The sequence below is a fragment of the Anopheles funestus genome, chromosome 2RL (assembly GCF_943734845.2).
Source record: "Anopheles funestus chromosome 2RL, idAnoFuneDA-416_04, whole genome shotgun sequence".
Classification (NCBI taxonomy): domain Eukaryota; kingdom Metazoa; phylum Arthropoda; class Insecta; order Diptera; family Culicidae; genus Anopheles; species Anopheles funestus.
In genome coordinates, this window is record NC_064598.1 from 61,121,728 (window position 1) to 61,135,232 (window position 13,505).

The 13,505-nt window shown below is 38.6% G+C and overlaps 3 protein-coding genes across 7 annotated transcripts; 2 read left to right on the plus strand and 1 right to left on the minus strand.

The window, feature by feature from the left end:
- Positions 1-66: 66 nt before the first annotated feature.
- Positions 67-8,957, minus strand: LOC125761379 (phosphatidylinositol-binding clathrin assembly protein LAP). Of its 4 annotated transcripts, XM_049422452.1 has the most exons (14): positions 8,154-8,957; positions 7,159-7,301; positions 6,991-7,066; positions 6,771-6,791; positions 6,050-6,274; positions 5,752-5,945; positions 5,552-5,688; positions 5,301-5,469; positions 4,715-4,991; positions 4,497-4,619; positions 4,311-4,428; positions 4,116-4,218; positions 3,175-3,264; positions 67-2,613 (listed from the first exon to the last, which is right to left on the minus strand). In XM_049422452.1, exons 1-14 carry the CDS (start codon positions 8,281-8,283, stop codon positions 2,389-2,391), a joined length of 2,031 nt encoding a protein of 676 aa, XP_049278409.1. In that variant the 5' UTR covers positions 8,284-8,957; the 3' UTR covers positions 67-2,388. The 4 variants fall into 4 exon arrangements, with proteins under 4 accessions (XP_049278409.1, XP_049278410.1, XP_049278411.1 ...); XM_049422453.1 differs by lacking the exon at positions 6,771-6,791; XM_049422454.1 differs by lacking the exon at positions 3,175-3,264.
- Positions 8,958-9,793: 836 nt separating this feature from the next.
- Positions 9,794-12,025, plus strand: LOC125761382 (uncharacterized). 2 transcript variants are annotated; one of them, XM_049422459.1, is made up of 4 exons: positions 9,794-9,920; positions 9,996-11,515; positions 11,601-11,776; positions 11,887-12,025. In XM_049422459.1, exons 1-3 carry the CDS (start codon positions 9,885-9,887, stop codon positions 11,752-11,754), a joined length of 1,710 nt encoding a protein of 569 aa, XP_049278416.1. In that variant the 5' UTR covers positions 9,794-9,884; the 3' UTR covers positions 11,755-11,776; positions 11,887-12,025. The 2 variants fall into 2 exon arrangements, with proteins under 2 accessions (XP_049278416.1, XP_049278417.1); XM_049422460.1 differs by having other exon boundaries at positions 9,801-9,900.
- Positions 12,026-12,078: 53 nt separating this feature from the next.
- On the plus strand, positions 12,079-13,037 carry LOC125761392 (uncharacterized). The gene is made up of 3 exons (XM_049422477.1): positions 12,079-12,216; positions 12,298-12,342; positions 12,408-13,037. The coding sequence occupies exons 1-3, from the start codon at positions 12,204-12,206 to the stop codon at positions 12,551-12,553; spliced, it is 204 nt and encodes a 67-aa protein (XP_049278434.1). The 5' UTR covers positions 12,079-12,203; the 3' UTR covers positions 12,554-13,037.
- Positions 13,038-13,505: the final 468 nt, after the last annotated feature.

Consider the following 13,505-nt stretch of genomic DNA (forward strand, 5'->3'; position numbering starts at 1 on the left):
TCGAGGATAATGGTTTTGTTGCGAAACGTGTGACTGTTGATTAAATAAAACATTAGTTACAGAAGATTAAGAAAAACACCTTTCTGATATATTCCTACTATATCTTTTTCAGTTTTATTCATTGTGTCCTATTATATATATACGCATGTAACCATCTCTGTTTTATAATTGAAGAAGTTTATGTGTAGTATTTCAAATTAACGAAGGCTTAGACAAAATCGTCTGTTTCTAAGCTCGCACCAGACGCTGCTGAAGCGAGTAAAGCATAACTCAACGATACGTTCACATAAAATTACAGATTAAATTATTGTAGTACCTTTCATTTATCATTTTTGCAACGTTTCTCTACTGCTCGCTCTATGGCATGCAAACGTATTGGCGGCTATAAGACAAAAGGAAACGTCTGTTTAAAAGTAGGCAAGTAACAAATTATTGCACCTTTATCGTTCATGCAATCTCAATAGTATATAACTGATATCGTCTCAATTTGCGAAAAGCTCCCAAAAGAATAAACCAATACGAACATATTTTGTTGATTTGGGCGATCCTAGATCCTTCATCTGTATTTTCGCTACACTGTCGATCACGATAAGTACACTCACTTTGTCTTATCCGTCACATTTCACCCATTATACCACGGTAAACAACTGGCCCTATTGCACTATCTGCTTTCAAGGGAATAAACACAACAATTTACATTCTAGTTATTATATGATAATCTTCCTTCACAGCTAGAAGTATGTGTGTGTATATATATATGTATCTTTCTGGTACAATATAATGTATTTACTTATTATATTTTCTTGCAATCCTCAATCGCAGGCGCACACTGTGTAGCCGAGAAAATATAGTAATGTGTACAATAGAGATATTAGATTACTACATTTTTTATATTCATAAATACATGCATACGGATTCCTTCATTCACGATAGTCCTTGCAGTGTTTCCGTCTGTATTGTAAGATTACTCATATCGATATTATTACTTTCTACTTTCATAGTATTTGCACTTCTTTGCGGAGACACAGGAGAGCCGGTGAATTCATTCCGACTGTTATTCGTTTGAACAAGGGGTGAAGCTAATGCTATTAGAGTCTGGCATCTTGTTTACATTATTTTGCTTGCTGTTTTGTAAACACAACTATATTGAATAGAGAACAACAACTTTTCTGTTTTAGGATTTAGTTCGATACATATATGAATGTCGAAGCAGTGATAATACTGCAACAGAAGCAACAACTAACAATATATTGCCCAAGAAGCCACTGCATCTACTGCGGGGAAATATGCGTAGCCCTACGCGTGTTTCTTACTATCAAGTTTTTTTATAACATCATTTACATTTCATTCGTTATTATAATTGTTACTGATATTCTTACATGATATTGCAGCGTGCATGCAAATGACAGATCCTATTAACAAATAAATTCTACCGACCGACCTATCGAAACAGGTGCCGGAAATTTAAATCCAAACAAAACAATACACATGCATAGAACAACAGGTTTTCTAGCACAACGATTTTTTGCTGATCTCTGCAAACATCGAAATCACGATTTGGAATGATTAGAAACTACAGGCTTTACTGTTCAATGACACGTACAATTCACACCTGTAAAGCAACATTCCATCAGTTGCCCGAGAATGTACAACAATATAGAATACTCTTGCAGTATGGTTGTCGATATTTGGAATGGTTTCATTTTATCTTAACGCTTGTTGATAACATTCAAAATTTCGTATCATCCAAACGACTTTGAAAAGTGGGCTGGTATACGCAAAGTACGGTCCACCGCATGTGATCCGGATCGATATTATACACAGTGTTCCCAGCAGTCGTTAATTAATCTTTCTTGCTAATTAATTAACCTTCATCTTGCAATAAACTACTACATCCGTAGTTCAACTTAGGCAACATGATGCACACAGTACAGCAATTCGAATATCGGGCTGGATACACTATCATTTTCGTCAACTTCACCATAACTCTATGTGATTTTTTACATTGAAATGGTTTTCTGTGATACTGTTGCCAATGCCAAACAGCTAAATCAAATCTTGCATTCATTATATATTATATTATATACGAATGGTCCTACCTTCTACACAATCCTGTCTTTCCTCCAGGGATGTTAACTGCCTTATGCAACATGATTGTTACCACAATTCTTCAGCTTTACTCTACTCCTTAATATTTCCTATTTAGCTTTCATTTTCTTTTTCAGTAGTATGCAAGATTTCTGTTTTTCATATTGATCAGCATACGTTGCTTATTGTATTCATTGCTATTTAAATCATTCATTATTAATGCTTTACAGCACATCATAACCGTGCGGGTGTATGTGCATAGGTCTGCACCAAGTGTGCCTGAATAACGAAAACAGTTGTTTAGAGTGCTCCGAATGGATCCAACTGAATATTGCCAGCAGCAGCGGTGGAAGGCATCGCCTGCGCTGGTTGTTGCATCATGGCTGCTTGCATGTGCATCGGTTGTTGACTAGTAAGCACCGGTTGCTGGGGTGCTATGCCAGGAGGGACCATTCCAGGGGCCATTGCTGGTGTTGTTCCGGACATGGTAGCACCCATCATTGGCCTAATTTGCGTCATTCCTTGCTGCAAATATTTATACAGAATGAAAGATCACATGTAATTATGTACTACCGATGTTAGCTGCTACATACTAAGGCATTAAACTAGTGTAAATGGATCAACACCTTGCAAATTTCACCACAATTCAATATCCTACATTCGAAATATTATCTTACACAATCCATTGTAAAGTATAAACAAATTACAACAAATAAATTATAAATATGTTATTACAAAACACAATGCACATTCCTGAAAGGAAAAACCTTTTTAGGCGTAATCAACAACATTGTTTATTGACTTTTTTTATTAGACCTCTTGTCTGTACCAACTGCACGCGCATTAGTACAATTAAAGCTCGGAACAATCTTTATAGTAAAAGAGTTTTGTTTTTAAATAATGTACACTTGACATCTATATCTTTCTTAGCCTTACATAATAACACCAACAAAAAGCTACAGATTGTGGTGTAGCACCTAACTTTAGTCAACCAGAAGCATGTGGTAAAACATATAGAAATGAAATAACCTCATCGTTTCGTGATTATAACGGATGAACAAAATCATAAAACTAAAAGTAGCTTACCTGAATGTAATATCCTGGCACTACGGGAAGGGGAGTGTGTGTGCTGGGATGTATTGTGCTAGGAACTGGAAAAACAGCCATACCTTGTGCCTTGTGTCACAGCGAAACCGCAGTATACACCCGAATGGGTAAAACGCACGCAAGAACACATAAACCCCAATACACATAAACATAACCCAAAAACATACATACATAGGAATAATCGACATTACCGCACATACAATCATACATTCAAGCAGACATCAGAAGTGAAACATATGTCACACGTTAATCAACATAGAATAGTGTGAAAAAGAAAAAAAATTCACAGAAAAAAAAGAAGAAAAAATAAGAAATTAAAAATTAAATTAACAACTCGTACGACTAATAAGAGAGACTAACACTAAAATTATGAAGTGCACAAATACTACTGCATTCAACATTCCTAAGCAAAATCCTAAATCGGAATACAAATATATTACACTGCGGGTAGTTGTAAATGCTGATATATCAATAGCACAAGAATGAAAAAAGATGTTTTTATTAACCCAGTACTGAGTCGACTTAAATGATCATGTTTAACTATACTACATGAGGATAAATTATACTAATCTTTAAATTCACTTTTTGTTACTTAAAACTCGTTCATAAGGAAATGAATTGATTAGAAGTAAAATCAAGAACGAAAACTCATTTGGAACCCTCTCAACTTGATATTCATGTGCTATTAAATGTGTTAGTATAACGATAATATAAACTGGGAATCGATTATTTTCTCTCAGTACCGAGAAAATAATGAACAAGGATATTCGAATTAGGTATAGTGGTATATTATTAATGACTAGCAACGTTACTAACCAACTTTCAATTGTCAGTCTGAGTTAATGATAGTGGAAGATCATGATACAAGATGTTAGATTAGAGCTATGTTTGTGCGTTATTTCATTGCAATTGGTTTTTACCATTGGTTTGTAGCCTGTCTGATTAGTAGCAGGTTGGGGCTGCGGCGACCATCCGGCCGACCCTGTTTTTGCTGATGTCTTCGGTGAACTCCATTGCATATTCCTGAAGAGAAAATCACATACACAAATTGTTCAATCATCTGCACTAAGGCATACAGGTACCGAAAGTTGTCGATAAATAGCAAAGGAACTTACTTCCCACAGCTGGACTTATTTATGGTAAGACTTTCGGCTAGTGACGCCAATGAGCTATCCAAATCACCGGTCAATACTTTGCCAGGCTGAGCGGTAGCGGCCGGAGGTGCGCTGGATCCTGCACGCAATAACGTGAATAATTTTAAATTCATACGACTTACATTTTAATTATTCAAAACAACGTACCATTTTGCTCCAATCCACCAAAAACGGAAGTAAAATTGTTATCGGAAACGAAAGTATCGCCGCCCTGGACAGCTTGTCCTGCCATTCCAGGGACAGCTGCCGTTGCCATGCTGCCGTTAAAACCTATTGATTTGATTTAATGAACAAATATTAACAAATACCCAAGCTATATTCAAACTGTAGCTCAAACATTGCAACATTGCAATACGCTTTCATACCTCCATTTCCCATCCATGCATTAGCGCCTGCAAACGCATTATTATTTCCTACTGGCACAGTACTAGCGACTGGTGCTGGCGTGGCGAAAACATCAGCAAATGGATTTCCAAGTTGCAATAGATCATCCGATGCTTTAGACGAAGCCGCCGATGCTTGCTGATCCTGAGCGGGTTTCGGAGCCTCAAAAAGATCGACGATGTTGTTTTGACTAGTGGTGGGCGACGACAGGAACGGGTTTGTTATAGCCGTAGCCGTTGTGGGTGATGATACCTTCGACTATAAAATTGATATGACATTTGTAATCGCATCGTAAGCATGTGGCACAAGGTTTACGATTTCATTTATCGTTGGTTTACGACAATATTCTAATCTCTCTTAAACCAGACAGTGAAGACACCGATCTATAATAATTCGTGCCATGTAGACCCAGTTCAAAGAGAAGCTCATTCTTTTGGATAGTCTAGATAGCTTGAATTATTCTATATCAGTGCCGGCGCAACCTAGTTCTATTGCAGAAGAGACCAGGACAATGTCTAGAAAGGTTAGAACAAATCGTAATCCCTGAAATAGTTTTTACTTTTTTACCTTGTATTGATTCATTGCAGCCTCTTCTTCAGCCAGGACTTGAGCTTTCAAACTTTCATCGATCATGCCATTTGTGGGACTATCAAATTTGCTTGATTCCGCCACGATTCCAAACGATGAACTTGTCGATGTAAGTGCGTTAACGCCACTTTTGACGTTCTTTTGATTGCTGAATAAATGGAAAGTATGTAAATATGTAAGGATATTAGATTAATTCGGTTTTACCTATTCGGCTTTTAGCTACATTTTACCTTGCTGTTTGTGTGGGAGTATTTGCTGCTGATCCCTTCTTGCCCTCTAGGGCCAGCAAGTGCTGTTCAAGCGCATCTAACAAAGAACTCGGGGCTTTGGTCAGATCTGGCAGATCACCCTTATCAATTCCAACGTTCTGCAATTGTTTCGGTCAAGCTCAATTACTGCGTACCACAAAACGGACACTAGCATCACTTACCTCTGCGACCTTGAGAAACTCTCCGACGCGATCCATTCGAGTAAGAAACTTTTTGTATAAATCCAATGCATCACGGCATTGTTTCTTATTCATGTCGAAATACTTCTCCAGCAAATTAATGATGCCATCGTTGTAGCATGCGAACAGCCGTATCAAATCGCGGAATAACAACATGAAGCACATATTGATAACTCCTATCATCCAGGTTCAAACAAAATATTTATTTAAAAAAAATTAGTTCCTCCTTCGTACAGCTAAACAAAATGCATGCACTTCACATTGGTGCCTTCTTACTTACCGTTCGTGAGATCGTTGGCTGTACAATCAAACTCCAGCAAAGAATCCAGTTGAGCCTGCAGAATTGGCAATGTCTTCAACAGCTTGTCGGCGTGCATCACGCGCAAAGATCCTTCCTCTTTTCCACGTTTCATTTTGCAAAAGTCAAAGGCCACTGTACGATATGACAATGCCTTCTCGTTGAGATACTTTGCGTAACGCCGTATAAACGGGGACATGTCATAACCTAAACATGGAAAGTAATAGCACTCCAATGAAATTCTGTAATTTTCTTAAATAATTGATTATTGCAATCTTAGTTGCACGCAAACTTTAAATACCCATAACGCAACAAGTTCAACTTTAATCGTATCAAATGTTTCTTTAAATAAATTATTGCTTAAGAAATGCTTTGCTAACTTTAATCAGTGACTGTGCCGAGCTGGTGACAATATAATGGAATCATAATTTTAGTTAGACTTTTAAAGAAAATGCGCGTGATAGCATAAAATTGAACAGAATCCAGTATTGCCAAACATTGTTAGTGTAGCCTTTTTTTAATCAGTTGGATTAAGTACTCCACGCAACACTTTTAACATACGTTTTTCTCTGCTTATATTGTATTCATTTTATTTACTAGAAAGTAATAGTGTGATGCTTAGTACATAGTTTTTTTGTTACATTGTGTTACAAGCAAATCAGTGAATTAGTTATACGCAACAGGATAAAGAGCTACTACTTACCCATACGAGCACCGACAGCGCCTAAGATTGTTTTTAACAACGAATTAAAACAATAATAAAGGGTAGACGTGGTTAGTTTCAGGAGAAAGAAATGTAACATTATATTAGTAAAGAGATTGTTGTTTTGTACGATGTTCTACATCAATGCCAATTAGAACTGAATGGTGAGTAGTTTTAGTGTAGAGCAATAAATGTGCTTTTCTTAACAGCTGATATCTACCTTGTACTCCTCCCTTATCGAGAAAGTTGTTCAATTGGAAGGATGAGTTACTTGAGGCCAAATACTGAATAAATCGCTGTAATTATAGTAAAAACAAAACGATGGATGTAACACGAAACTTTGCACAAAACTAATGTTTTTTTTGCTAACTATTATGATCCACGTTACCTCGTTTCCATAGGCCAACATGTGATGTGTTGTGATCAATGCCTTGTATACCACGACCCAATTTGCATTCTGAGATCGTTCAATCAGCAATGTAGCTAAGTGGGGAATTGATACGTTCGGTTCGTTGGTGCAATGTACCAAATCTGAGGAATAGAATAAACATAAAAATGCAATCCAGTCAAATGGACAATAAAGTATGTGCTGTAATACAAAACAATCCTTTTTCTAACAACTAAACTGGCTACGAAGCTACGATTTGTTTCATTTATGAACCAGATAAATAGCTCCCAATCAACAACAAAACCACACGCAATACATTGCTTGTGGAGTAGGCCGTTGACTTTCGCAACATAACCATATTTATCGTTATCATTTGGAGGGAGGATACAGAACCGATGGTGCGCTATACGTTGGTCATTCTTGTTTCTAACAGGCGGTAGGAGTTTTGCTATCTGGCTATTTTCTTTTTCACTCCTATCAGCAACTACAGCCGTAGTGCAATTGGGCATGGCAAACAAAGCACATAGGACTGTTTTGATGGTTCAGCAGCCGAGCTGTTCGTTCGCTTAGCAAAACAGACTTTTTTACATATCATCTCCCGAGCATAATTTGAGAACGGAAAACGGGATCGAAAAGAAATGCATTCACACCGATTATTTAACATCTCTGCACTGTTGATAGTGCGCCCGCGTGTTAGGACGGGCCCGATCCAAACAAGGACGTGCCAGCAAGTGACGATAGTAGGGGTTCGTTGTACGCTGCTCTCAACAGAACGAGTGCGAAAAGCGAGATGTGTTGCGAGGTTCGAGGGCACCAAATGTCAATAAGAGGCAACCAAAATCATCGGGGCCAAGGGTACGCCCCCCTTTTTTTCTTGTTTCCTTTCGCTTTCCTCTCCGCTTTATCTACTTACGTCGCTTGCACCTGCTATGTAATGTTGTACCGAATAACTTAACAGACCATCATTTGAGAGCGTGCACATCATCGATACTTACAATCAAGATGTTTTTTCTTCGGGCCAATCATTTCTTCCGTCGTAGCCTTGCACACGGATTTGGCAAGCCCTTGTCCAGCAAGGCTGTGTCGTGCAGCCAGCAGCCTGTCATTGATCGTTTGGCCAGCCATGTTCGCTACACGTTATCCTTACAGATCCTTTCTGACGTCACCGTTCTAGCTGTGCTATATGATTCTCGCGTTCCAGCCGCCAAAACCGAACACTATTGCGTGTTTGTTCCTTTGTCGTTTCTTTCTTAATCTATTGACCAAGAACCACTTCGTTGGCGTTTTCTGTGCCACCAGCTAGAAGCGAGTTGCACTGCGCTTACACACTACACTACTCTTTGCTTTTGATTTTCACGCACAAGGGCCGAAAAATGACACACGCGTCAAACACACACGCACACTCACACACTCATACAGCCGAACAAGCGCACAATGGTGCGAGACAATTTCTTCTGCCAGAAACTTCCCACGCTCCGGATCACCTATCAAAACAGCGAGCACCAAAAATGCTGTAATTAATCTTTAACCAATTCGTCCACCGCAGCCGCCTATAGCCGTATGATTCCACTCGACACTTCGTCTTCGTGTCGTAATGCTTGCGATGCAATGAATGTGCAATATATCTTCTACCCTTTTGCAGTGTTTTATTTCGTCACTACAGCTTTAGGGAATATGAATCGAATGGCTATTTTTCACACTTTTCACCCAACGATCGAAGATTTGCGGCTGGAATTTAATTAATTCAAGATTTTGTCCACGCATACGCACTCACTCTAGCGCACCGCCCCGTGTACACACTTTCAATCTAATTTGTTCTCTTCATTCTTCTTCGGCAGAATGAAAAGTTCACCAAAGACGGGGAGCTCGGTCACCCTGCGTGACAACACTAAAAAACAAATAGATTTAAAAGTGACCGTTTTCGGAAATATGAACGTTTTTTCGATGATAATTTTCGGCGTTTACAAATCGTACTTACATTTTGTACCATGTCTGTTTTGTTTGTGTAATATTCCGTTGTATGCAGATTATGGTAAACCACTTTCCCACATTAATTTGACAACGCGTCTAGCAAATACTACAACTGATCATAAGTTCCAAGCAAACCATTTAAAATTTACCCACAAGTATTGATGTTTCTTCTGCTTAAGCTGTGCTTCTCTCTTTTGGAAGTACAATCCATAAAAATAACAACTTTTAGGAAAAAAACGGATATCGCTCTTGATCGCGGAACCTCGAAAGGATAGTTTTCTATAGAAAGCCGATTTCGACCGCAGAACGGATTAAAAAAACTATTTCATGCAGAGCGTCCACAGTGAATTCCAGAACAGACATCATTTCGTTTATAATAACCGTGCTATTTCTTCGACTAATTCAAACAAAATAATAAACGTATAACATTGTTTCACTCTACAATCGACGTTGTTCCTTCATTTGTATTACTAATTAAGCTGGCGATCGGCACAACAAAACGAATCAAAACGAAATGTATTTTGATCATTAATTCGTTTGTTTTAACTTGTGTTTTCCGTACCTATACATTTATGAAAGAAAATGGTTCTGTTCTACACTATCAGCTGTTTTGCATCAATGACAGATCGACGGTATAACAGTTTGGCACCACAATGTTTACCTTTGTTCGGTCGCCACAAACACAGAACCGCATATTCAACATCAAAATAAAACCAACGCTGTAATCAACGTTCGCGTTAGCAAACCGAGCTAAAATGGCTCACGTCTATCGTAAGCTTTTCTCTGAAAAGGTTTGTCTTCAATGCAAGTAAAAAACTATAAATAAATGAACTTTCTTTTGTCCTTCTCCCACCGGTTTCTTTTAGGTGTCGCGTATATGCGGTGCGAACGTTCAAATACCTATGACGGCGCTAAACTTTACATACCACAAAGTGTCTCAAACACTACAGTTAAATATTTTACCGCACTGTTTAGGAAGCTTTGTTGACAAAATATCCTCTAGTCCGGGTGCAGTTTGTGGCGTTAGCAATGCAGACCACTTCATGAACTTAACGACAGAGGTACGATCAGGAAAGAAGTGGATGAAACTATCACTTGATAAACTGAAGCTAATACAAACGGTGCTGGACCGGAAACCACTAAGTGAGGATTACATTTCGGCAACTAGTAATACCATGGTAGTAGAATTTAGTTCGCCCAACATTGCAAAACCGTTTCATGCAGGACATCTACGGTCAACTATTGTAGGAAATTTTTTATCCAATGTGAATGAATTCCTTGGTAATCGTGTGCTGCGGCTTAACTACCTTGGAGACTGGGGCACGCAGTTTGGATATTTAGCTCTAGGAGTTCAACTAAAAGAAATTTCGCCAACGGAGATACATGAAAACCCGATAAAGTGTCTATATGACGCATACGTGTACGCTTACGAAGCAGTTCGCAACGATCCAAAAATGCACGAAAAGGCCATGACTATTTTTTCCCGTATGGAACAAGGCACGGCAGATGATTTGAGCCAGTGGCAGGACTACCGCGCTTATACTGTCAAAGAATTGGAGGATCTTTACCGAAGGCTCGGCGTGCGGTTCACTGGCTATGAGTGGGAATCACAATATGGAGTGAATAAAATAAGAAATGTGCTAGAAACACTGACGCATTCCAACATACTGAAAGATCAAACGGATGGGCGAAAAGTTGTGCAACTTCAGCATCGAACTATTCCGATAGTGAAAAGCGATGGTTCCAGCATGTACCTTTTGCGAGACATTGCAGCTCTGATAGATCGACACGAAAGGTTTGGGTTTCAGAAATGCTATTACGTGGTAGAAAACGGTCAAACTGATCATTTTGCATCTCTTTGTGAGATAGCACACCAGCTGCACTTGCCGTATGCCGATGGTATTGAACACATTAAATTTGGCCGCATACACGGAATGAGCACTAGACGTGGCAAGGTTGTATTTTTGAAAGATATTTTACATGAGGCGCAACTATTGGTACAGGAGAAACAAAATGAGTCACCGAACACCAAGACCAATGCGATCGACGACCCTGAGGTTTGTGATATTCTGGGTACTAGTGCCGTCATTATCAACGATTTAAAACAGCGTCGCATGAAGGACTATGAATTTGATTGGTCAAAAATTCTCCGCATGGAAGGTGATTCGGGAATTAAGTTGCAGTACACGCACTGTCGATTAGTGAGCCTGCTAGAAACACAGTCGTCAGCAGAGGAAATACAGCTTATTCAATGTGATGGGTCATCTTTGACGGAACCAGAAGCAATGGACTTAATCTGTCAGCTGGCCAATTTCAAACCAATCTGTTACCAGGCTCAAGAAGCAGCTGAAGCATGCATTCTTGTCGCATACCTTTTCCGTCTATGGTTTGTACATTGCTTTTGGTCATTGCTAGTAACCAGATAGTTTCTTGAATAAAGTTATGCATTTTTTTTTGGTATTTAATTACAGTAAATCGATAAACCTGGCGCTTAAACGATTGCCAGTAAAACAAGAAGACGACATAAGGAAACGGCAGGAACGAATATTGATGTTCAGCAGGGCAAAATTCGTTCTGCACACTGGCATGGAGTTGTTAGGATTGAGGCCATTAAAAGAAATGTGATATCATCAAGAATGTGTACAAAGTAATGTATCAATATAGAATACTAATAATAACGAAATTGTGTTTCTTATTTGATGTTCATATTACTTTTAATAATGCAGCATTACTAAAATCAAGACATCCTTATTGCAGATGACAGACAATGAACAGACAGCTTTCTGTTGCGCTAGACACGTTTTAGCGTTCATCACTGTACCGAATCCGATCGTTTGAGCGCAGACTCGCGAATCCCAATCCATTGGGATAAGGAGATCCTTCTCTACTGGGAGGCTGGGCACATGAGCATTCTTTTACCAACAACATTATCGAAAGCAGCTGTAGTGCATTTGTTATGTAGTGCTTTTGTTAGTGCGTTTGCATTCGTCCCCATTTATACACTTGTTATCTCTTTGGCATAGCCGAAGCACCAACATTCTAGCAATCTTCAATAAAAAACCAGTGACCAAAGCATGGCGGTTGGAGGTGTGAATAATTTGTTACTCGTTTTTAAAATCACAAATCATTCTATAGTAACTTTGTCTTCTTCTTTCCACTTCATTTTAGGGCGTGTTACGGGTCGTCTTGGTTACGGGAACGGATATTCCGATGGTATCTATTTTTCCTCCAAAGCATATAAAACTGCATCGTATAATGAGTTCTAATTCATGTTTTAGGGCGTTCCTATGCCGGAATCAACGAGGAAATCATGTACGTAAGCATAGGAATGGGAATTATAATTGCTATTCTGATTTGCATTGCGCTATGCTATATCGCCCGGGAAAACTGTAAAAACAAGCGAGAATACTATATTACGGCCTAAAATATGAGAGTGAGTTTGCACCCGGCGAGGGATTGACCGAATGATGTATTGTTTATAGTTAACTATTATCTAGCTATTTTGGTATTGTTTACTACTTTTATGCTCGATACACGGTAAACACGGTCCAGGTTCGCTGCAGACGAGCTAAAAACAAAATAAGTAATAATATGGTCCGGAACACTGTTCCTGTCTGAAGTAAACTCGTGTTAACGGAAAAGTCTGTTTATTGCAAAACAATAAGTACATAGTATGTATATGTTCGTTTTATATATTATACACAGTTCGTGAAATGTAGCAGTCTATTTTGAAAACTATAATGATATTGATGTATACAAAAAGCTAACTAGCTGAACGAAATGGAACAACAAACTCGGAGTTGGAAAAAGCAAAGTTGCTGTTCGAACGACACAACTGCAGACAGGTTAATAAATGCACGACGTTAGTAGAACACTATATTAATAAACTAAAATGTTTACTAAGTAAACTTGAGCGTTGTTTCATTTATCATGTTTTTACCTTTTCTATATTTTGCTATGAACGTGATGATTCAATTGGGTAAGTTTGAGCAAATGGTGGAGCCATATAACAAACTAGGTATACACTATTTTATTCATTTTGCTTTGTAACCGAGACTTTGAACGACTTCATGCTCCTTGTCCAGGTTGCTGCTTCAAGACGGTATGTCGCCAAGCCGTACTTTGCAGGGACCATATTTGTTTCGTATTGAACAGACTGTTTTCGGTTAAGTTTAATATTGTTCGAAGTGTGTTGGAATTGCATTTATGGTCGGTCGATTTCGAAATGATACTCAAAGTATAACGGTCAGGTTGTTTTCTACGATAAAAAATGAAGCAAATTGTCCCACGCTTTGCGGGTAATTTCAAGTTCAAATCGCTGAAATGTCACAACAAATGACACACACCAACGCAAAGAAAACGTTTCTGTGCGGCGA